General features: G+C 50.7%; 1 protein-coding gene across 3 annotated transcripts in view; it reads left to right on the top strand.

Annotated features, from left to right (window-relative positions):
* Positions 1-23,970, top strand: part of LOC132819861 (dynactin subunit 1-like) — a 188,068-nt gene that overhangs the window by 128,805 nt on the left and 35,293 nt on the right. For all 3 annotated transcript variants that reach the window (XM_060831889.1, XM_060831929.1, XM_060831802.1), the window contains exons 12-16: positions 6,485-6,601; positions 12,771-12,923; positions 15,197-15,357; positions 15,953-16,121; positions 21,532-21,600. In XM_060831889.1, coding sequence (XP_060687872.1) covers positions 6,485-6,601; positions 12,771-12,923; positions 15,197-15,357; positions 15,953-16,121; positions 21,532-21,600 — 669 coding nt within the window. The remainder of the gene's footprint in view (positions 1-6,484; positions 6,602-12,770; positions 12,924-15,196; positions 15,358-15,952; positions 16,122-21,531; positions 21,601-23,970) is intronic.

The raw sequence follows: 23,970 nt of genomic DNA, 5'->3' as shown, positions 1-23,970 counted from the left end.
GAAGAGGAGGGGGTGTAGCACTACTAATCAGAGAGGGTAACACAGCTACAGAAGCTTCCATTGTCGAGGAGGGTCTGCCTACTGAGTCAGTATGGGTGGAAATTAGGAACAGTAAGGGAGCAGTCACCTCATTAGGGGTTTACTACAGCCCCCTCCAATAGCAGCAGGGAGATTGAGGAAAGCATAGGTCAGCAGATTTTGGAAAAGTGTGGACTTAGTAGGGTTGTTGTAATGGGTGACTTTAGCTTTCTCAATATTGATTGGAACCTCCTTCGAGCAGATGGTTTGGAAGGAGCTGTTTTTGTTAGGTGTATTCAGGAGGGTTTCCTAACTCAGTACGTTGACAGGCCGATGAGGGAAGAGGCCATTCTAGACTTACTGCTCGGAAACGAGCTGGGGCAGGAATCAGATCTTGTGGTGGGAGAGCGTTTTGGTGATAGTGACTACAACTGCCTCACATTCTACATAGCTATGGAGAAGGAGAGGATTAGGCAAAATGGGAGGATATTTAATTGGGGAAGAGGAAACTATGATGCGATTAGACATGAGTTAGGAAGCATGGATTGGGAGCAATTGTTCCATGGTAAAGGCACTATAGACATGTGGAGACTGTTTAAGGATCAGTTGTTGTGAGTGATGATTAAATCTGTCCCTCTGAGACAGGCAAGAAGGGGTAAGATAAAGGAACCTTGGATGACGAGAGTGGTGGAGCTTCTCGTCAAAAGGATGGAGGTAGCTTACAAAAGGTGGAGGAAGCTAGGGTCAAGCTCAGCTCTAGACGATTACAGGCAGGCAAGGAAGGAGCTTAAAAATGGTCTGAGGAGAGCCAGGAGGGGGCACGAGAAAGGCTTGGCAGAACGGATTAGGGAGAACACAAAGGCATTTTACACTTGTGTGAGGAATAAGGGAATGGTCAAAGAAAGAGTAGGGCTGATCAGGGATAGCATCAGGAATTTGTGTGTGGAGTCTGAGTAGGGAGGGGAAGCCCTAAATGAGTTTTTTGCTTCTGTCTTCACAAAAGAAACGAACTTTGTAGTGAATGAAACCTTTGAAGAGCAGGTGTGTATGCTGAAATGGATAGAGATAGAGGAAGCTGATGTGCTAAAAATTTTGTCAAACATTGACATTGAGAAGTCGCCAGGCCCGGACCAGATTTGTCCTCAGCTGCTTTGGGAAACGAGAAATATAATTGCTTCGCCACTTGCAAAGATCTTTTCATCCTCGCTCTCCACTGGAGTCGTACCTGAGGACTGGAGAGAGGCAAATGTAATTCCTCTCTTCAGGAAAGGAAATAGGGAAATCCCCAGCAATTACAGACCAGTCAGTCTCACGTCTGTCGTCTGCAAGGTGTTAGAAAGGATTCTGAGGGATAGGATTTATGACCATCTGGAAGAGCATGGCTTGATTAAATGCAGTCAACACGACTTTGTGAGGGGCAGGTCATGCCTCACAAACCTTATCGAGCTCTTTGAGGATGTGACTAGAAAAGTTGATGAGGGTCGAGCTGTGGATGTAGTGCAAAGCATTTGATAAGGTTCCCCATGTCCTTGGGCCTCTACTCTTTGTAATTTTTATTAATGACTTGGATAAGGGGATTGAAGGATGGATCAGCAAGTTTGCAGAAGACACAAAGGTTGGAGGTGCCGTTGACTGTATACAGGGCTGTTGTAGGATGCAGAGATGGGCTGAGAGGTGGCAGATGGAGTTCAACCTGGATAAATGCGAGGTGATGCATTTTGGAAGGTCGAATTTGAAAGCTGAGTCCAGGATTAAGGATAGGATTCTTGGCAGTGTGGAGGAACAGAGAGATCTTGGGGTGCAGTTGCAGTGGGAGATTTCTTTGGGAACAGTGACCACAATTCTGTAAGTTTTAGAATACTCGTAGATAAAGAAGAGAATGGTTCTAAGGGAAGAGTACTAAACCGGGCCATGGCCAATCATATCAAAATTAGGCAGGAGCTGGGAAATGTGGATTGGGGGCAGCTATTTGAAGGGAAGTCCACATTGAGATGTGGGAGGCTTTCAAAGATAGTGCAGGACAGACATGTCCCGTTCAAAGCAAAGGATAGGAAGGGCAAGATTCATGGACCGTGGATGACAGGAGAAATTGTATGACTAGCCAAGAGGAAAAGTGAAGCATACACAAGGTCCAGGCAGCTAAGAACAGAACAGGCCCTGGAAGAATATCGGGAGAGTAGGACAAGTCTTAAACAAGGAATCAAGCAGCTAAAGGGGGTCATGAAATAGCTTTAGCGAGCAGAATTAAGGAGAATCCCAAAGCATTTAATTCTTATGTCAGAAGCAAGAGGGTAACTAGAGAAAGGATCGGTCCACTAAAAGGTAATGAAGGAAGGCTGTGTGTTGAACCTGAGAGAATGGGTGAGATTCTGAATGATTAATTTTCATCAGTGTTCACTGAGGAGAGGGACATGATGAATGTTGAGATTAGAGATAGAAGTGTGATTAGTCTGGATCACATTGACATAAGGAGGGAAGGTGTGTTGGGTAGGCTAGAGGTTATTAAGGTGGACAAATCCCCAGGACCAGATGGGATCTATCCCAGGTTGCTGAGGGAGGCGAGAGAGGAAATAGCTGGGGCCCTGACAGATATCTTTGTGGCATCCTTAAATACAGGTGAGGTGCTGGAGGACTGGAGGGTTGCTCATGTTGTCCCCCTGTACAAGAGGGTAGTAGGGATATTCCGGGTAACTGCAGACCAGTGAGTCTGACGTCAGTGGTGGGAAAGTTGCTGGAGAAGGTACTGAGGGATAGGATCTATTTATATTTAGAAAAGAATGGGCTTATCAGTGACAGGCAACATGGTTTTGTGTGGGGGAGATCGTGCCTTACCAACTTAATAGAATTCTTTGAGGAAGTGACCAAGTTGATAGATGAAGGAAGGGCTGTTGATGTCATATACATGAACTTTAGTAAGGCATTTGATAAGGTTCCCCATTGTAGACTAATGGAGAAAGTGAAGTCACATGGTGTGCAGGGTGTTCTAGCAGGTGGATAAAGAACTGGTTGAGCAACAGGAGACAGAGAGTAGTAGTTGAAGGGAGTTTCTCGAAATGGAGAAAGGTGACCAGTGGGTGTTCCCCAGGGATCAGTGCTGGAGCCACTGCCATTTATAATATACATAAATGATCTGGAAGAGGGCACTGTTGGTATGATCAGCAAGTTTGCAGATGACACAAAGATTGGTGGAGTAGCAGAAAGCATAAGGGACTGTCAGAGAATACAGGAGGATATAGATAGACTGGAGAGTGGGGCAGAGACGTGGCAGATGGAGTTCAATCCAGACAAATGTGAGGTGATGCCTTTAGGCAAGACTAATTCTAGAGCGAATTATACAATGAATGGAAGAGCCTTGGGAAAAGTTGATGGGCAGGGAGATCTGGGAGTGCAGGTCCATTGTACCCTGAAGGTTGCTGCACAGGTGGATAGAGTGTTCAAGAAGGCATATAGTACGCTTACCTTCATTGGTCGGGGTATTGAGTATAAGAGCTGGCAGGTCATGTTAAAATTGTACAAGACATTGGTTTGGCCGCATTTAGAATACTGTGTCCAGTTCTGGTCACCACATTACCAAAAGGATGTGGATGCTTTGGAGAGGGTGCAGAGAAGGTTTATGAAGATATTGCCTGGTATGGAAGGTGCTCGCTATGAAGAGAGGTTGAGTAGGTTAGGATTGTTTTCATTAGAAAAAAGGAGATTGAGGGGGGACCTGATTGAGGTTTACAAAATCATGAAGGGTATAGACAGGGTGGATAGAGACAAGCTTTTTCCCAGGGTGAAGGATTCAATAACGAGAGGTCACGCTTTCAAGGTGAGAGGTGGAAAGTTTAAGGGAGATACAGGCAGCAAGTACTTCACAGAGAAGGTGGTGGGCGTCTGGAACACGTTGCCAGCAGAGGTGGTAGAGGCAGGCACGGGAGATTCATTTAAAATGTGCCTGGACAGATGCATGAGTAGGTGGGGAGCAGAGGGATACAGATGCTTAGGAATTGACCGACAGGTTTAGACAGTGGATTTTGATCGGCTCAGGCTTGGAGGGCCGAAGGGCCTGTTCCTGGGCTGTGAATGTTCTTTTTCTGTTCTTTGTAAATAGAGTTAAGGCGAATCTAAAATAAATCAGTCAATGATACAACCGTAGCCATTATGGAGATTTTACAAGGGGATCTTAGCTGGGAACTAAATATTCAAGGGTTTTTTTTGGTCATTTTTTTGAACTGCTCGGCAGGATGGAAAGGCTAGTGGGGTAGCATTGGCGGTGCTGTATAGAAGAAATGACCTTGAGCTGGAAGATCTTGAATCCATATGGGTGGTGATCAGACATTAAAAAGGGAAAGAATACATTAGTGGGAGCAGTGTTGAGACTCCCTAACAGTCGGTAGGACAGAGAATGAATCCAGAACAAATGTGGGCATATAAACGAGGTAGTACAATATGTTAATCATAGATGCTCCCAAATCTTCACTTTGATTACAACATTGAGGTTAGCTGAGGAAACCATGAGGTTGAATTCAAAGAGAGTATTGTGGACCATGTCCCAAAATAATACTTTGTCGATCCAACCAGGAATCAGGCTGTTTGGATGTGTAATGAGCAGATTTAACAAATGATTTCAACAACCACAGTAAAAGACTGCACGGTAGCACAGTGGGTAGCACTGCTGCCTCTCGGCGCTAGAGACCCGGGTTCAATTCCCACCTCAGGCAACTGTCTGTGTGGAGTTTGCACATTCTCCCCGTGTCTGCGTGGGTTTCCTCTGGATGTTCTGGTTTCCTCCCACAGTCCAAAAATGTGTAGGCTAGGTGAATTGGCCATGCTAAATTGCCCGTAGTGTTAGGTACGGTTAGGTTGGGCCGAAGGGTCTGTTTCCACACTGTAAGTAATCTAATCTAATCTAAGCCACACCACACCACAGTAAAAGACCCCTTTGGAAACAGTGACCACAACGTGGCAGAGTTAAACATTCACTTTGAAGGGAAGGAACTTGGGTCAGGAACAACAGTGCAAAATGTAACCCAGGATAATTACAAAGGAATGAGGGTAGAGCTGGCTGGAATGGACTTGGGAGGAGTTTAGTAGCAAAGACAGATGAGCAACAACGGTAGACATTTAGGAAAATAACTTCATGGCTGATGATGAAAATATGTTGAGGTGAGGGGGATGAGTCAGAGTTATGGATAGCATTAGGTTGAAAGAAATATCATACAATTTAGCAAAGATTATAGGCACGCCAGACAGCTGTGAAAGTTTTTTTAAACCAGCAGAACATGACCAATAAAAATTCAGAGAGTCGATAAACTTTGAGAATCAACTTGCAGGTAATATCAAGACAGACATCAAGAGCTTCTTATAAATATATAAAAAGGAAGAGAGAAGCCAAACGGAACATCAATACCTGATCCTTTTCTCTTTCAAGGGTAGGAGACTGAGGGGTGGGGGATGTTATAGAAGTCTATAAGATCATGAGAGGCATGGATACGTGAATACACTCAGCCTCTTTCCCAGGGTTGGGGAATCGGGGACTAGATGACATCGGGTTAAGGTGAGAGGGGAAAGAGTAATAGGGAACCTGAGGGGAAACGTTTTTACACAGAGGGTGGTACACACGGGGAATGAGCTGCCAGTGGATAGGTGGGTACATTAACAACATTTAAAAGGCATTTGGACAAATCCATGGATAGGAAAGGGTTAGAAGGATATGGGCCAAGTGCAGGGAGATGGGGATAGTGTGGATGGATATTTTGTTCGGCATGGAGCAGTTTGGGCCGAAGGGCCTGTCTCTGTGCTGTGGGACTCTGGATGTAGGTTTGCTCGCTGAGCTGGAAGGGGAGTTTATTTGAAACTGGAGAGCTGTGTTAAGTCCTCCAAGCTGTAGGCTGCCCAGGCAGAAGGTGAGATGTTGTTCCTCCAATTCACGGTCTGGTTCAGTGTGGCAATGGGGGAGACCGAGGATACTATAGCAACATTGAAGAGCAGTGCCGATAGGGACAAGAATAGACAGGGAATAGGGAGACAGGGATGGGAATAGGGGGACAGGGACAGGAATAGGCAGGGAATAGGGGGACAGGAATACAGGAAATAGGGGGGCAGGGATGGGAATAGGGGGACAGGGACAGGAATACAGGAAATAGGGACACAGGGATGGGAATAGGGGGACAGGGATAGGCAGGGAACAAGGGGGACAGGGACAGGAATACAGGAAATAGGGACACAGGGATGGGAATAGGGGGACAGGGATAGGCAGGGAACAAGGGGGACAGGGACAGGAATAGGCAAGGAATCGGGGGGGGAAACATGAGCTGCGAAGAGGCAAAAAGGTTTTGAGTTGTGAAGCACCAAGTGTGAACACTGTTTTGGTGAGCCAGATGGCTGGTCCCTGTGCTGTACACGACCTGATCCTGTGTTGTACTCGCTCTGACTCCATGTTGTACTCGCTCTGACTCCATGTTGTCTTGTGTTCTGCTGGCAGGAAGTAAACCGTGAGCTGATGAGCCAACAAGAAGCATCAGCAGAGAGGGAGCAGCAACCTCCCCCCGAGATCATTGACTTCAAAATCAAATTTGCTGAGACCAAGGCTCACGCAAAGGTAGGTACAGAGCTTCCAGTTCCCTCCACAGCGATGATGCTGAGGACGAGCATGGGGAGAAGCTGAGGATGGAAACTCCTGGCTTTCAGTCTGATCGACATTTCCAGGTGCTGCTGCACCAAGATGAAGGCATTGGAGACAATGCAGTACAGGTTCACAGTCAAGGTTCAAGAGATGACCCACTTCTGTTATAGAGTCATAGAGATGTACCGCATGGATACAGACCCTTTGGTCCAACCCGTCCATGCCGACCAGTTATCCCAACCCAATCTAGTCCCACCTGCCAGCACCCGGCCCATAACCCTCCAAACCCTTCCTGTTCATATACCCATCCAAATGCCTCTTAAATGTTGCAATTGTACCAGCCTCCACCACTTCCTCTGGCAGCTCATTCCACACACGTACCACCCTCTGTGTGAAAAAGTTGCCCCTTAGGTCTCTTTTATATCTTTCCCCTCTCACCCTAAACCTATGCCCTCTAGTTCTGGATTCCCCCACCCCAGGGAAAAGACTCTGTCTATTTATCCTATCCATGCCCCTCATAATTTTGTAAACCTCTATAAGGTCACCCCTCAGCCTCCGACGCTCCAGGGAAAACAGCCCCAGCCTGTTCAGCTTCTCCCTGTAGCTCAGATCCTCCAACCCTGGCAACATCCTTGTAAATCTTTTCTGAACCCTTTCAAGTTTCACAACATCTTTCCGATAGGAAGGAGACCAGAATTGCAAGCTGTATTCCAATAGTGGCCTAACCAATGTCCTGTACAGCTGCAACACGACCTCCCAACTCCTGTACTCAATACTCTGACCAGTGACGGGGTCTGTGGCGTGAGGTCCGGCTCTGAGACTCAGAAGGGAAAGGGGGAGAGGAGGAGAGCGCTAGTTATAGGAGACACTCTAGTTAGAGGGACGGACAGGCGGTTCTGTGCACATGGGCGAGACTCTCAGATGGTTTGTTGCCTCCCGGGTGCCAGGGTCCGAGACGTCTCGGACTGTGCCTTCAGAATCCTTAAGGGGGAGGGTGTGCAGCCAGAAGTCGTGGTACATATTGGCACCAACGACATAGGTAGGAAGAGGGGTGGGGAGGTCATTCAAGAGCTCAGGGAGTTAGGCTGGAAGCTAAAAGCTAGGACAGACAGAGTCGTCATCTCTGGGTTGTTGCCGGTGCCAAGTGACAGTGAGGCAAGGAATAGGGAGAGAGTGCAGTTGAACACGTGGCTGCAAGGATGGTGTAGGAGGGAGGGCTTCAGGTATTTGGACAATTGGATTGCATTCTGGGGAAGGTGGGACCTGTACAAACAGGACGGGTTGCACCTGAATCAGAAGGGCACCAATATCCTGGGGGGTAGGTTTGCTAGCACTCTTCGGGGGGTTTAAACTAATTTGGCAGGGGGATGGGATCCGGACTTGTAGTCCAGCAAGTAAGCTAGCTGTTTGTCAGGATGTCCAAGAATGTAGGGAGGCTGTGGAGAAGGTAGCACTGACAGGGAATACTTGCGGACACAGAGATGGGCTCAAGTGCGTATACTTCAACGCAAGGAGTATCCGAAATAAGGTGGGTGAACTTAAGGCGTGGATCGGTACCTGGGACTACGATGTTGTGGCCATCACGGAAACGTGGATAGATGAGGGACAGGAATGGTTGTTGGAGGTTCCTGGTTACAGATGTTTCAGTAAGATTAGGGAGGGTGGTAAAAAAGGAGGGGGGGTGGCATTGCTAATTAGAAATGGTATAACGGCTGTAGAAAGGAAGTTTGAGGGGGATCTGCCTTTGGAGGTAGTATGGGCTGAAGTCAGAAATAGGAAAGGTGCAGTCACCTTGTTGGGTGTTTACTATAGGCCCCCCAATAGCAGCAGAGATGTGGAGAAACAGATTGGGAAACAGATTTTGGAAAGGTGCAGAAGCCACAGGGTCGTAGTCATGGGTGACTTCAACTTCCCAAATATTGATTGGATGGGGCGGTGTTTGTGCAGTGTGTCCAGGAAGCTTTTCTAACTCAGTATGTAGATTGTCCAACCAGAGGGGAGGCCATATTGGGTTTGGTACTCAGTAATGAACCGGGACAAGTGATGGGCTTGTTAGTGGGTGAACATTTTGGTGATGGTGACCACAATTCTGTGACTTTCACCTTGGTCATGGAGAGAGATAGGTGCGCACAACAGGGTAGATTTTACAACTGGGGGAAGGGAAATTACGATGCTGTAAGACAGGATTTGAGGAGCATAAGTTGGGAGCATAGGCTGTCAGGGAAGGATGTGGTGGAAATGTGGAACTTTTTCAAGGATCAGATACGACGTGTCCTTGATATGTATGTACCTATCAGGCAGGAAAGAAATGGTCGTGTGAGGGAGCCTTGGTTGACTAGGGAGGTTGAATGTCTAGTAAAGAGGAAGAAGGAGGCTTACATAAGGTTGAGGAAACAGGGTTCAGACAGAGCAGTGGAGGGATACAGGATAGCCAGAAGGGACCTGAAGAAAGGGATTAGGAGAGCTAAGAGAGGGCATGAAAAATCCTTGGCGGATAGGATCAAGGATAACCCCAAGGCATTTTATGCGTATGTGAGAAACATGAGAATGACGAGAACGAGGGTAGGTCCGATCAAGGACAGTAGTGGGAGATTGTGTATTGAGTCGGAAGAGATAGGAGAGGTCTTGAATGAGTACTTTTCTTCAGTATTTACGAACGAGAGGGACCGTATTGTTGAAGAGGAGAGTGTGAAACGGACTGGTAAGCTAGAAGAGATACTTGTTAGGAAGGAAGATGTGTTGGACATTTTGAACAACTTGAGGATAGACAAGTCCCCCGGGCCTGACGGGATATATCCTAGGATTATGTGGGAAGCAAGAGAGGAAATTGCAGTACCGTTGGCAATGATCTTTTCGTCTTCACTGTCAACGGGGGTGGTACCAGGGGACTGGAGAGTAGCGAATGTTGTGCCCCTGTTCAAAAAAGGGAATAGGGATAACCCCGGGAATTACAGGCCAGTTAGTCTTACTTCTGTAGTAGGCAAAGTAATGGAAAGGGTACTGAGGGATAGGATTTATGAGTATCTGGAAAGACACTGCTTGATTAGGGACAGCCAGCACGGATTTGTGAAGGGTAGGTCTTGCCTTACAAGTCTTATTGAATTCTTTGAGGAGGTGACCAAGCATGTGGATGAGGGTAGAGCAGTGGATGTAGTATACATGGATTTTAGTAAGGCATTTGATAAGGTTCCCCATGGTAGGCTTATGCGGAAAGTCAGGAGGCATGGGATAGAGGGAAATTTGGCCAATTGGATAGAGAACTGGCTAACCAGTCGAAGTCAGAGAGTGGTGGTAGATGGTAAATATTCAGCCTGGAGCCCAGTTACAAGTGGAGTTCCGCAGGGATCAGTTCTGGGTCCTCTGCTGTTTGTAATTTTTATTAATGACTTGGATGAGGGAGTCGAAGGGTGGGTCAGTAAATTTGCAGACAATACGAAGATTGGTGGAGTTGTGGATAGTGAGGAGGGCTGTTGTCAGCTGCAAAGGGGCTTAGATATGATGCAGAGCTGGGCTGAGGAGTGGCAGATGGAGTTCAACCCTATCAAGTGTGAGGTTGTCCATTTTGGAAGAACAAATAAGAATGCAGAATACAGGGTTAACGGTAGGGTTCTTAGTCAGGTGGAGGAACAGAGGGATCTTGGGGTCTATGTACATAGATCTTTGAAAGTTGCCACTCGGGTGGATACAGCTTGTAAGAAGGCCTATGGTGTATTAGCGTTCATTAGCAGAGGGATTGAATTCAAGAGTCGTGAAGTGATGTTGCAGCTGTACAGGACTTTGGTTAGGCCACATTTGGAGTACTGTGTGCAGTTCTGGTCGCCTCACTTTAGGAAAGATGTGGAAGCTTTGGAGAGGGTGCAGAGAAGATTTACCAGGATGTTGCCTGGAATGGAGGATAGGTCGTACGAGGACAGGTTGAGAGTTCTCGGCCTTTTCTCGTTGGAACGGTGAAGGATGAGGGGTGACTTGATAGAGGTTTATAAGATGATCAGGGGAATAGATAGAGTAGACAGTCAAACTTTTTCCCCGGGTACAACAGAGTGTTACAAGGGGACATAAATTTAAGGTGAAGGGTGGAAGGTATAGGGGAGATGTCAGGGGTGGGTTCTTTACCCAGAGAGTGGTGGGGGCATGGAATGCGCTGCCCGTGGGAGTGGTAGAGTCAGAATCATTGGCGACCTTTAAGCGGCAATTGGATAGGTACATGGATGGATGCTTAATCTAGGATAGATGTTCGGCACAACGTCGTGGGCCGAAGGGCCTGTTCTGTGCTGTATTGTTCTATGTTCTATAAAGGAAAGCACACCAAACGCTGCCTTCACTATCCTATCTACCTGCGACTCCACTTTCAAGGAGCTATGAACCTGCACTCCAAGGTCTCTTTGTTCAGCAACACTCCCTACGACCTTACCATTAAGTGTATAAGTCCTGCTAAGATTTGCTTTCCCAAAATGCAGCACCTCGCATTTATCTGAATTAAACTCCATCTGCCACTTCTCAGCCCATTGGCCCATCTGGTCCAGATCCTGTTGTAATCTGAGGTAACCCTCTTCGCTGTCCACTACACCTCCAATTTTGGTGTCATCTGCAAACGTACTAACTGTACCTCTTATGCTCATATCCAAATCATTTATGTAAATGACAAAAAGTAGAGGGCCCAGCACCAATCCTTGTGGCACTCCACTGGTCACAGGCCTCCAGTCTGAAAAACAACTCTCCACCACCACCCTCTGTCTTCTACCTTTGAGCCAGTTCTGTATCCAAATGGCTAGTTCTCCCTGTATTCCATCAGATCTAACCTTGCTAATCAGTCTCCCATGGGGAACCTTGTCGAACGCCTTACTGAAGTCTGTATAGATCACATCTACTGCTCTGCCCTCATCAATCCTCTTTGTTACTTCTTCAAAACACTCAATCAAGTTTGTGAGACATGATTTCCCATGCACAAAGCCATGTTGACTATCCCGAATCAGTCCTTGCCTTTCCAAATACATGTACATCCTGTCCCTCAGGATTCCCTCCAACAACTTGCCCATCACCGAGGTCAGGCTCACCGGTCTATAGTTCCCTGGCTTGTCTTTACCACCCTTCTTAAACAGTGGCACCATGTTTGCCAACCTCCAGTCTTCCAGCACCTCACCCGTGACTATCAATGATACAAATATCTCAGCAAGAGGCCAGCAATCACTTCTCTAGCTTCCCACAGAGTTCTCAGGTACACCTGATCAGGACCTTTAACCGTTTCAAGACATCCAGCACTTCCTCCTCTGTAATCTGGACATTTTGCAAGATGTCACCATCTAATTAGAGAAGCTGACATTGTATTCCGAGGAGAGAGAGAACATTATGGCACAGTACAGGCCCTTTGGCCCTCTGTTGCACCAACCTGAAACCCATCGAACCTACACTATTCCATTTTCATGCATATGTTTATCCAATGAGCATTTAAATGCTCTTAAAGTTGACGAGTCCACTACTGTTACAGGCAGGGTGTTCCACGCCCCTACTACTCTCTGAGTAAAGAAACTACCTCTGACATCTGTCCTATATCTATCACTCCTGAATCTACCATCCAGACCCATTCCCCACATTTACCCCTAACACTACGGGCAATTTAGCATGGCCAATTCACCTGACCCGCACATCTTTGGGCTGTGGGAGGAAACCCACGCAGACACGGGGAGAATGTGCAAACTCCACACAGTCAGTTGCCTGAGGCGGGAGTTGAACCTGGGTCTCTGGCGCTGTGAGACAGCAGTGCTAACCACTGTGCCACCGTGCCACCCCATGTGCTCCTGTGTTTAAGTTCTCTCCTGTACCCCAACATCATGGCACTGCTCCCTAATCCTTCATCCATACAGGCTGCAAGCTCCAGGGATGTGGGGCTCCTGCTCCCTCCTCATCTCCCTCCCGAGTAGATAGTCAGCCCAACCAGGTAAGGGCAGCTGTTTAGTTCCCAAAGCGACATGAATGAACATGCTTGGATTTTCCAACGTTCCACAATGGATTCGTGGTCATCATTAGGTTCTCAGTGATGAAGCTTGTATTGCCACAGTTGGAACCCAGGTCCCCAGGCCATGTTCTGGGTGGCTGGATGATGATACCACTCAGTACTGTGTTTCACTGTGCCTCCGTGTCTCTCCAGGCTATCGAGATGGAACTGCGGAAGATGGAGGTTCACCAGGCAAACCGACATGTCTCCTTACTGACCTCCTTCATGCCCGACTCCTTCCTGCGCCATGGTGGGGACCATGATTCCATTCTGGTTCTCCTCCTGATCCCACGCCTCATCTGCAAGGTGGGCACCACTCAATACATTGGGCAGAGGGAGCGACAGAATCACCACAAGGAGGAAAGAAACAGGCAAAGACGGAATGGAACAATCCAAATACAGGGAGACACAGGAACAATAGGCAAAGGGGTATACTCAGGAAATACCTGTGTGAGGGTCAGTGTGTGGGTGTACCGCACCGTGTGAGGGTCAGTGTGTGGGTGTACTGCACTGTGTGGGGGTCAGTGTGGGAGTACAGCATGTGTGAGGGTCAGTGTGTGGGTGTACCGCACTGTGTGGGGGTCAGTGTGGGAGTACAGCACTGTGTGGGCGTCAGTGTGTGGGTGTACCGCACTGTGTGGGGGTCAGTGTGGGAGTACAGCACTGTGTGGGGGTCAGTGTGGGAGTACAGCACTGTGTGGGCGTCAGTGTGTGGGAGTACAGCACTGTGTGGGGGTCAGTGTGGGAGTACAGCACTGTGTGGGCGTCAGTGTGTGGGTGTACCGCACTGTGTGGGGGTCAGTGTGGGAGTACAGCATGTGTGAGGGTCAGTGTGTGGGTGTACCGCACCGTGTGGGGGTCAGTGTGTGGGGATTACCGCACTGTGTGGGGGTCAGTGTGTGGGTGTACCGCACCGTGTGGGGGTCAGTGTGTGGGGATTACCGCACTGTGCGAGGGTCAGTGTGTGGGTGTACCGCACCGTGTGGGGGTCAGTGTGTGGGGATTACCGCACTGTGTGGGGGTCAGTGTGGGAGTACAGCACTGTGTGGGCGTCAGTGTGGGAGTACAGCACTGTGTGGGCGTCAGTGTGTGGGTGTACCGCACTGTGTGGGGGTCAGTGTGTGGGTGTACCGCACTGTGTGGGGGTCAGTGTGGGAGTACAGCACTGTGTGGGGGTCAGTGTGGGAGTACAGCACTGTGTGGGCGTCAGTGTGTGGGAGTACAGCACTGTGTGGGGGTCAGTGTGTGGGTGTACCGCACTGTGTGGGGGTCAGTGTGTGGGGATTACCGCACTGTGCGAGGGTCAGTGTGTGGGTGTACCGCACTGTGTGGGGGTCAGTGTGTGGGGATTACCGCACTGTGCGAGGGTCAGTGTGTGGGTATACCGCACTGTGTGGGGATTACCGCACTGTGCGAGGGTCAGTGTGTGGGTGTACCGCACTGTGTGAGGGTCAGTGTGTGGGAGTACAGCATGTGTGAGGGTCAGTGTGTGGGTGTACCGCACTGTGTGGGGGTCAGTGTGGGAGTACAGCACTGTGTGGGCGTCAGTGTACCGCACTGTGTGGGGGTCAGTGTGGGAGTACAGCATTGTGTGGGGGTCAGTGTGGGAGTACAGCACTGTGTGGGGGTCAGTGTGGGAGTACAGCACTGTGTGGGGGTCAGTGTGGGAGTACAGCACTGTGTGGGCGTCAGTGTGTGGGAGTACAGCACTGTGTGGGGGTCAGTGTGTGGGTGTACCGCACTGTGTGGGGGTCAGTGTGTGGGGATTACCGCACTGTGCGAGGGTCAGTGTGTGGGTGTACCGCACTGTGTGGGGGTCAGTGTGTGGGGATTACCGCACTGTGCGAGGGTCAGTGTGTGGGTATACCGCACTGTGTGGGGATTACCGCACTGTGCGAGGGTCAGTGTGTGGGTGTACCGCACTGTGTGAGGGTCAGTGTGTGGGAGTACAGCATGTGTGAGGGTCAGTGTGTGGGTGTACCGCACTGTGTGGGGGTCAGTGTGGGAGTACAGCACTGTGTGGGCGTCAGTGTACCGCACTGTGTGGGGGTCAGTGTGGGAGTACAGCATTGTGTGGGGGTCAGTGTGGGAGTACAGCATTGTGTGGGGGTCAGTGTGGGAGTACAGCACTGTGTGGGGGTCAGTGTGGGAGTACAGCACTGTGTGGGCGTCAGTGTGTGGGTGTACCGCACTGTGTGGGGGTCAGTGTGGGAGTACAGCACTGTGTGAGGGTCAGTGTGTGGGTGTACCGCACTGTGTGGGGGTCAGTGTGTGGGTGTACCGCACTGTGTGGGGGTCAGTGTGGGAGTACAGCACTGTGTGGGGGTCAGTGTGGGAGTACAGCACTGTGTGGGGGTCAGTGTGTGGGAGTACAGCACTGTGTGGGGGTCAGTGTGTGGGTGTACCGCACTGTGTGAGGGTCAGTTGTTAAGGATACAGCGTGGGTCAGACATGCCCCGGTGCCTGACGATGGTGGGTCTGTTGGAATTGTTTGAAGTGAGCAGGACTGTATGCATTGTGACTCGGAGTGTGGTTGACATCTGAGAGAGTTGTTGATTTATTTCCTTGTTCCTTTCCAGGCGGAGCTGATTAGCAAACATGCTCAAGACAAGTTTGAGCTGAATGAGGATTACAGTGAGCGTCAAGGCCTGAGGGGGACACTGGGTGAACAGATGAGCTTTGGTGCTGGCCTGGTTTATTCACTGACCCTGCTGCAGGCCACGCTGCACAAATATGAACAGTAAGCCTGATTAATACCAGAGGACTGGCTTCTGGGACAGTACGTCACTCAGCGTCATACCTACAACCTAACATTGACCAGTAACTGAACACAACTCTCCACATACGCACAGTGACCACAAGGGCAGGCCAGAGTCTGGGAATACTGCAGCGAGTAATTCACCTCCCGACTCCCCAAAGTCTCTCCACCATCTACAAGGCACACACCAGGAGGGTGAGGGAATACTCTCCACGTGCAGCTCCAACAACTCTCCAGAAGTTTGACTCCATCCAAGACAAAGCAGCCTGTGCTTGATTGGCACCACGCCCACAGACATCCCCTCCCTCCCCCACCGATGCTCAGTAGCTGCAGTGTGTACTATCTGCAAGATGCACTGCAGAAATTCAGCAAAGATGCCCAGGCAGCACCTTCCAAACCCATCGCGAAGGACAATTGCAGCAGATGTATGGGAACACCACCCCCCGGCAAGTTCCCTTCCACGCCCCTCCCCATCCTGTCCCAATTGTCCATGACCTTTCCTGGATGTAAGGGATGGAATTTTGGATAAATCCTAGTTTGTGTGTGTGATCTTTGCTGACTGGTATTTGTTTCCCAGGGCTCTAGATCAATGCAGTGTGGATGTCTATAAGAAGATTGGAGGTCTTTACCCTGAGATGAGCGTACATGAGAGATCCCTGGATTTCCTCATTGAACTCCTTCACAAAGATCAATTGGACGAGACCGTTAATGTGGAGCCTCTCACCAAGGCCATTAAATACTATCAGGTACCATCCGCCCAGAGTCACAGTCAGTGACTGAGTGAGATCGCTGAGCATTTCCTGTTACTGAGCCTGGCCTCTTCTCATGGAATTTTAATTCAGCCAGAGGCTGTAGACACTGGGCACCTCTCCCACAGCATTCCCCGAACCGTCAGGTGTGCTGGTCAGGGACAATGCTGGTATGCCACTGGCTCCCACATTTGAACCCTGGTTACTGTCAGTCCATTCTCTTGAGTAATTAATGACGAACAATCACTGTGTTACTATCAGGGGTCTCTGGCAGTTAGTTCCCAAGGGTTATGGTCAGGTCCCTGTCCTTCATTACTGTTGGGGAATGATGACTAGGTGACTGTCAGTGGGTGACTGAGTTTATGGTGAGTGAGTTCTCTCGGATATGATGATTGACGGGTTCTCCCATCATAGAGAGTTCTCTCTGGTTATCATCAGTGAGGTATTTTATCCATGCTCATTGTGTTGTACAAAGTGGGACAGTTCACAAGAAATACCAATTTGAGGGGAAAACCACCATGTGATGAGAAGGCAGTGCTGATTGGTTGTACCCATCAGTAACTTGTTGCAGACAGCCAGAGGGACATGCTGTTACATCCAATGGCACCAATCATTAGGATATAGCCCAGACTAGCAATCACTCACTCCCCACTGCGGATGGGTTGTGTGGTTCCCTCTGTGGCACATACGCCTGATCCCAGAGCCTTCTCTCCTTTGGCAGATGTTTCCAGGAGTTGGGAGTGGTCCTTGGATTTGGGCATTCCTTTCTCCAGCTCCTTCTCCTTTCTCCCTCTTGCTCACGGGTGTTGGAAAAGAATTGTCACCCTTCGGGCAGGACATTGTTCCAAGTCAGTTGGAGGGTCTCCCATACATCAGGATGTATGCTTCATTCCTTGAAGAGCTTTCGAAACACTTTGTCCTCCTCCTTCAAGTGCCTTCTTGAGCTGGGCAAAGAAGATTTCCTTTGGCAGTCAGAAGGCAGATGTCCTCAGCATGTGACCAGCCCACCACCCTGACTTTTGGAGGATCATGGCATCACCATTGCTGTTATTGGCTGTTTCCAGGACGTTGATGTTAGTGCGCCTGTCCCTCCCAGCAGGTGTGAACTGTGTGGGTGTCAGTGCGCCTGTCCCTCCCGGCTGGTGTGGGCTGTGTTGGTGTCAGTGCGCCTGTCCCTCCCAGCTGGTGTGAACTGTGTTGGTGTCAGTGCGCCTGTCCCTCCCGGCTGGTGTGGACTGTGTTGGTGTCAGTGCGCCTGTCCCTCCCGGCTGGTGTGGGCTGTGTTGGTGTCAGTGCGCCTGTCCCTCCCAGCTGGTGTGAACTGTGTTGGTGTCAGTGCACCTGTCCCTCCCGGCTGGTGTGGACTGTGTTGGTGTCGGTGCGCCTGTCCCCTCCCGGCTGGTGTGGGCTGTGTGGGTGTCAGTGCACCTGTCCCTCCTGGCTGGTGTGGGCTGTGTTGGTGTCAGTGCGCCTGTCCCTCCCGGCTGGTGTGGTCTGTGTTGGTGTCAGTGCGCCTGTCCCTCCCGGCTGGTGTGGTCTGTGTTGGTGTCAGTGCGCCTGTCCCTCCCGGCTGGTGTGGGCTGTGTTGGTGTCAGTGCGCCTGTCCCTCCCAGCTGGTGTGGGCTGTGTTGGTGTCAGTGCGCCTGTCCCTCCCGGCTGGTGTGGGCTGTGTTGGTGTCAGTGCGCCTGTCCCTCCCAGCTGGTGTGGACTGTGTTGGTGTCAGTGCGCCTGTCCCTCCCAGCTGGTGTGGGCTGTGTTGGTGTCAGTGCGCCTGTCTATCCCGGCTGGGGTGGACTGTGTTGGTGTCAGTGCGCCTGTCCCTCCCGGCTGGTGTGGGCTGTGTTGGTGTCAGTGCGCCTGTCTATCCCGGCTGGGGTGGACTGTGTTGGTGTCAGTGTGCCTGTCCCTCCCGGCTGGTGTGGGCTGTGTTGGTGTCAGTGCGCCTGTCCCTCCCGGCTGGTGTGGGCTGTGTTGGTGTCAGTGCGCCTGTCTCTCCCGGCTGGTGTGGGCTGTGTTGGTGTCAGTGCGCCTGTCCCTCCCGGCTGGTGTGGACTGTGTTGGTGTCAGTGCGCCTGTCCCTCCCGGCTGGAGTGGACTGTGTTAGTGCGCCTGTCCCTCCCAGCTGGTGTGGGCTGTGTGGGTGTCAGTGCGCCTGTCCCTCCCGGGTGGTGTGGGCTGTGTTGGTGTCAGTGCGCCTGTCCCTCCAGGCTGGTGTGGGCTGTGTGGGTGTCAGTGCGCCTGTCCCTCCCGGCTGGTGTGGGCTGTGTTGGTATCAGTGCGCCTGTCCCTCCCGGCTGGTGTGGGCTGTATTGGTGTCAGTGCGCCTGTCCCTCCCGGCTGGTGTGGGCTGTGTTGGTGTCAGTGCGCCTGTCTATCCCGGCTGGGGTGGACTGTGTTGGTGTTAGTGCGCCTGTCCCTCCCGGCTGGTGTGGGCTGTGTTGTCAGTGCGCCTGTCCCTCCCGGCTGGTGTGGACTGTGTCAGTGCGCCTGTCCCTCCCGGGTGGTGTGGGCTGTGTTGGTGTCAGTGCGCCTGTCCCTCCCGGCTGGTGTGGGCTGTGTGGGTGTCAGTGCGCCTGTCCCTCCCGGCTGGTGTGGGCTGTGTGGGTGTCAGTGCGCCTGTCCCTCCCGGCTGGTGTGGGCTGTGTGGGTGTCAGTGCGCCTGTCCCTCCCGGCTGGTGTGGGCTGTGTTGGTGTCAGTGCGCCTGTCCCTCCCGGCTGGTGTGGACTGTGTTGGTGTCAGTGCGCCTGTCCCTCCCGGCTGGTGTGGACTGTGTTGGTGTCAGTGCGCCTGTCCCTCCCAGCTGGTGTGGGCTGTGTTGGTGTCAGTGCGCCTGTCACATGTGGGACTTGGGCGTCGCTGGCTGGCCAGTATTGACGGCCCATCCCTAGTTGCCCCTTGAGAATGGGGAGGTGAGCTGCCTTGTTGAATCGCTGCAGTCCCCTTGCTGTGGGTTGACCCACAATGCTGGTAGGGAGCGAATTCCAGGGTTTTGCCCCAATAACCGTGAAGGAATGGGATATATTTCCACGTCAGGATAGTGAGGGGCTTGGAGGGGATTGGGGACATTTACCTGACTCTTGGGTAAAATGCAGGGTATGTAGGTTAGTCTGATCTTAGAGTAGGATAAAAGGCTGGCACAACATCGAGGGTCGAAGGGCCTATACTGTGCTGTAGTGTTCTTTGTTCTGTTAGTTTCTGGTGTAGTTCTGGTGCAGGGTGTAATCCAGCAATGGGTGGCTGAGGGTGCAGGGTGTAATCCAGCAGTGGGTGGCTGAGGGTGCAGGGTGTAATCCAGCAGTGGGTGGCTGAGGGTGCAGGGTGTAATCCAGCAGTGGGTGGCTGAGGTACATTGTGCTCAGTCTGATTCTTGAGGGTTGGTTTAAAAGGGGCTAGTTTCTGCTGTTTTGCCATCTTTCTCCCTCCATGAGGAAGCTGTAGACAGGGTGCCAGATAAGGCTCTCTGCCACAAGCTGTTATCCTGCTCCATTCTGCATGTTAGTCATTGTCTCCTAGGGGCTGCAACTGCTTCCCAACTCCCCTCGGGGGAGAAGGCAGAAGGTGCTACATCCTGGACTTCATCGTCTTCATCTCCAGCTTCAGTTTCCCCCGTAACTACAAGTTGTTATAGATCAGCTGTAGAGAGGTCTTCACAGTGGGGCTCCAGCATCTCCTCCACACCCTAAGCCTCCACACCTTCAAATCCAACTTGCTCTGTGAGAGTGACACACTGTTGGGTGATTGCTGAGATCTCCTCTGATGGTTCAACTCCTTAAAACTCCAGAAGAAAATCTGGGGGAAGCTTCCACCAAACTGCACCAGCCAGTTCTTACTGACATCACCCCAGACCTCCCCACACAGAACAGCATTGTCCTGATTCTCCCTCTCAGTAGCTGCCAGCAGCTTCCTGAATGTCTACTTTAAACAGTCACCTTTAAAAGCTGCTCTTGCACCCTGGGCCGTGGTTTGAGTGACAGAGGCTGTGTCCACAGACAGAAATAGCACCTTGATGTTTTCAGACAGCTCACTGATGGTGGGAGGGTGGCTTCGGTGCATTATCTATCATGATGAGAATCTTGAAATCCACGTTTTTTCTCCTGGAATAATTTCTACAGACATCCTCAAAAACATCAACAGTAAGGTCAGGAAAAACCTCGCCCCGTTATCCACCCTCGTCTGCTTGGCCTGAAGTGAGCACCTCGAGTGGACTCAGCGCTAGATCACTCCTAGTGCCAGGGATGGAACGGTGTAACAGCTCCACAGGAGTTCATGTTTTTAAAAAAAGCATTCACCACTCACATTACAGCCAAATTGTGTTGGCGAAACGAACGTTATAGAAGAATACCCTGTATCTGGATTTTTACTCCAATGACATTATCATTTCAACCCGAACTCCCTTCAGTCAGATTCCCTGGATTTTTCTTGGTTACTGAACTGGGTCTGAATGCCACCTGGTGACTTGGCTTACAATCAGAGTTATGCAAAGGCAAGATGTTAGTTGGTAGGAATGCAAATTAAAAACAGAAAATACTCAACAGTTCAGGCAGCATTCACAAAGGGGGAGGGGGAGAGAGAGCTGGAGTTACTGTTTTAGCTCATTAAACTTCCAGCAATCTGACCTGTCCATGGTTACAGTCACAGAGATGTACAGCACAGAAACAGACCCTTCGCTCCAACTCATCCCAACCCACCAGCCAGCACTTGTCCCATATCCCTCCAAACCCTTCCTATAAATATACCCTATTAACTGCTGGAATTGTACCAGCCTCCACCACATCCTCTGGCAGCTCATTCCATACCCGTACCACCCTCTGTGTGAAAAAATGCCCCTTAGCTCCCTTCTATATCTTTCCCCTCTCACCCTAAACCTATGCCCTCTAGTTCTGGACTCCCCCACCCAGTGAAAAGACCTTGTCAATTTGCCCTATCCATGCCCCCTCAAGATGCCTTTGGTCCCTGTCGGTGAGCTATCTCTCTCTCAGCTGAGTATCCAGCAATAATCCATTCATCATAACCAGGAAGGTGGAGGGCAAGGTGGTTATGTTCAGGCAATCTGAAGAGGCAGGAGTTTTTAAAACTTCCATCCCAGGATCAGGGTGTCACTGGCTAGGCCAACAATGATCCCCTGTCCTTGGGGGGAGTTAGCCCCCAGCTACATTGCTGGGTCTGGTGTCACGTATAGGCCAAGCACAGTAAGGATAGTAGTTCCCTTGCCTGAAGGACATTAATGGGCAGTGGTACGTGTGTGTGGTTAGGAGGGGTCTGGGTTGGACACTGAGTCTGGAGGCTGTCAGAGGGTGTTTTTCATTGGGAGTGAGATTCAAGCTGATGTTAATAATGCAGTGAACTGCCCATGAATCCTAGCCTTGGAATGAGTTTGTGATTTTTGTGTTCTGCTGTCTCCTCAGCATCTCTACAGCATCCACCTGTTGGATCACAGTGAGGATTGTACAGTACAGCTGGCTGACCACATCAAGGTAAGGAGTATCACTCAGTAACAATACCTCACTCAACATCAGCACCTTTACAGTGCTAGACGTCTGACTGGAGTTCCATGGGGAATGGGGCCTGAGTTAGGCTGTCTGACTGGAGTTCCATGGGGAATGGGGCCTGAGTTAGGCTGTCTGACTGGAGTTCCATGGGGAATGGGGCCTGAGTTAGGCTGTCTGACTGGAGTTCCATGGGGAATGGGGCCTGAGTTAGGCTGTCTGACTGGAGTTCCATGGGGAATGGGGCCTGAGTTAGGCTGTCTGACTGGAGTTCCATGGGGAATGGGGCCTGAGTTAGGCTGTCTGACTGGAGTTCCATGGGGAATGGGGCCTGAGTTAGGCTGTCTGACTGGAGTTCCATGGGGAATGGGGCCTGAGTTAGGCTGTTGAGAGCTGTTCAGTTCAGTACCTGGGTCACTGTCACCTTTACCTCCAGCTTCCTGTCTGTGGTTCACATCAAGTGGCAGAACATGGGATTAAATACAGAGCTCTCAATTAGCCTTACAGGAGTAGGGACACCTGGCAATGTGTGTCTGTGTGGGGGACAGGGGGCAGTGTGTGTGTTGGGGGGTGGGGGGGGGGGGGCAGTGTGTGTTTGGGATGGGGGAGTGGTGCAGTGTGTGTGTTGGGGGGGGGGGCAGTGTGTGTGTGTTTGGGATGGGGCAGTGGTGCAGTGTGTGTTTGGGATGGGGGAGTGGTGCAGTGTGTGTGTGGGGGTTGGGGGGAGGGAGTGCAGTGTGTGTGTGTGTGTTTGGGATGGGGAGTGGTGCAGTGTGTGTGGGGGTTGGGGTGGGGGGGTGCAGTGTGTGTGTGCTTTTGAATATATGTCTGAGTCACCAAATGTGGCAGCACAGGTAGTAATTAAAGAACCCTTCCAGAATGCAGATTAGATGGTGGCTGATGGGATTACTCAACATGTTCACCAATAACCTCAGGCATAACTAGTCGGGTTAATAACGGGGAGCTAGGAGATGTAGTTTCCTTGGAATTTTAGAAGGTATTCAATACAGTCCCACATAAAAGTTTAGCATTTCAGATTGGAGATAGTATCCTGACACAGGTAGAGTAATACAGCACGGAAACAGAGCCTTTGGCCAAACTGCTCCAAACTGACTACTGAGTGGCAGATGGGGTTCGACCTGGATAAATGTGAAGTGACTCACTTTGGAAGGTTGAGTTTGAATGCAGATTACAGGGTTAAAGGCAGGTTTCTTGGCAGTGTGGAGGATCAGAGGGATCTTGGGCTCCATGTACACAGATCCCTCAACATTACCATCCAAGTTGACAGGGTTGTTAAGAAGGTGTATTGTGTGTTGGCTTTCATTAACAGGGGGATTGAGTTTAAGAGCCGCGAGGTTATGCTGCAGCTCTATAGAGCCCTGGGTAGACCACACTTGGAATATTGTGTCCCGTTCTGGTTACCTCATTACGGGAAGGATGTGGAAGGTTTAGAGGAGGAGCAGAGGAGATTTCCCAGGATGCTGCCTGGACTGGAGGGTGTGTCTGATGGAGAAAGGTTGAGGGAGCTCGGGGTTTCTGATTGGAGTGAAGAAGGATGGGAGGGGAGTTGATAGAGGGGGACAGGATGGTGAGAGGCAGAGAGAGAGTGGCTAGGCAGAGACTTTTTCCCAGGGTGGAAATGGTTATCATGAGGGGGAAAGTTTTAATGTGATTGGAGGAGGGTTTAGGGGAGATGTCAGAGGGAGGGTCTTTACTCCCACCACTGGCAGTGCATTCCACACATCCCCCACTCTCTGTGTAGAGTCAGATACATTACGAGAAAGTGAGGATTGCAGACGGTGGAGATCCGAGTAGAGATTAGAGTGGTGCTGGAAAAACACACCAGGTCAGGCAGCATCCAAGGAGCAGGAAAATCAATGTTTCAGGCCAGAGTTCTTCATCAGGAATAGAGGCTGGGAGCCTCGGGGGTGGAGAGATCATTGGGGGGAGGGCTGGGGAAAAGGTAGCTGAGAGTGTAATAGATGGAGGAGTTGTGGGTAAAGGTGATGGGTCAGAGGGCAGGGTTGTGTGGATAGGTGGAAAGGAAGATAGGCAGGAGGACAGGTCATGAGGGCGGTGCTGAGCTGGAAGGCTGGAGCTGGGGTGAGGTGGGGGATGGGGAAATGAGGAAACTGGTGAAGTCCACATTGATGCCCTGGGGTTGAAGTGTTCCGAGGCAGAAGATGAGGTGTTCTTCCTCCAGGCGTCTGGTGGTGAGGCAGCGGCGGTGAAGGAGGCCCAGGACCTCCATGTCCTCGGCAGTGTGGGAGGGGGAGTTGAAATGTTGGGCCACGGGGCGGTGTGGTTGATTGGTGTGAGTGTCCCGGAGATGTTCCCTAAAGTGCTCTGCTAGGAGGC

This window comes from Hemiscyllium ocellatum, chromosome 1 (assembly GCF_020745735.1).
Source record: "Hemiscyllium ocellatum isolate sHemOce1 chromosome 1, sHemOce1.pat.X.cur, whole genome shotgun sequence".
NCBI lineage: Eukaryota > Metazoa > Chordata > Chondrichthyes > Orectolobiformes > Hemiscylliidae > Hemiscyllium > Hemiscyllium ocellatum.
This window is presented reverse-complemented; position numbering and strand designations above follow the sequence as displayed.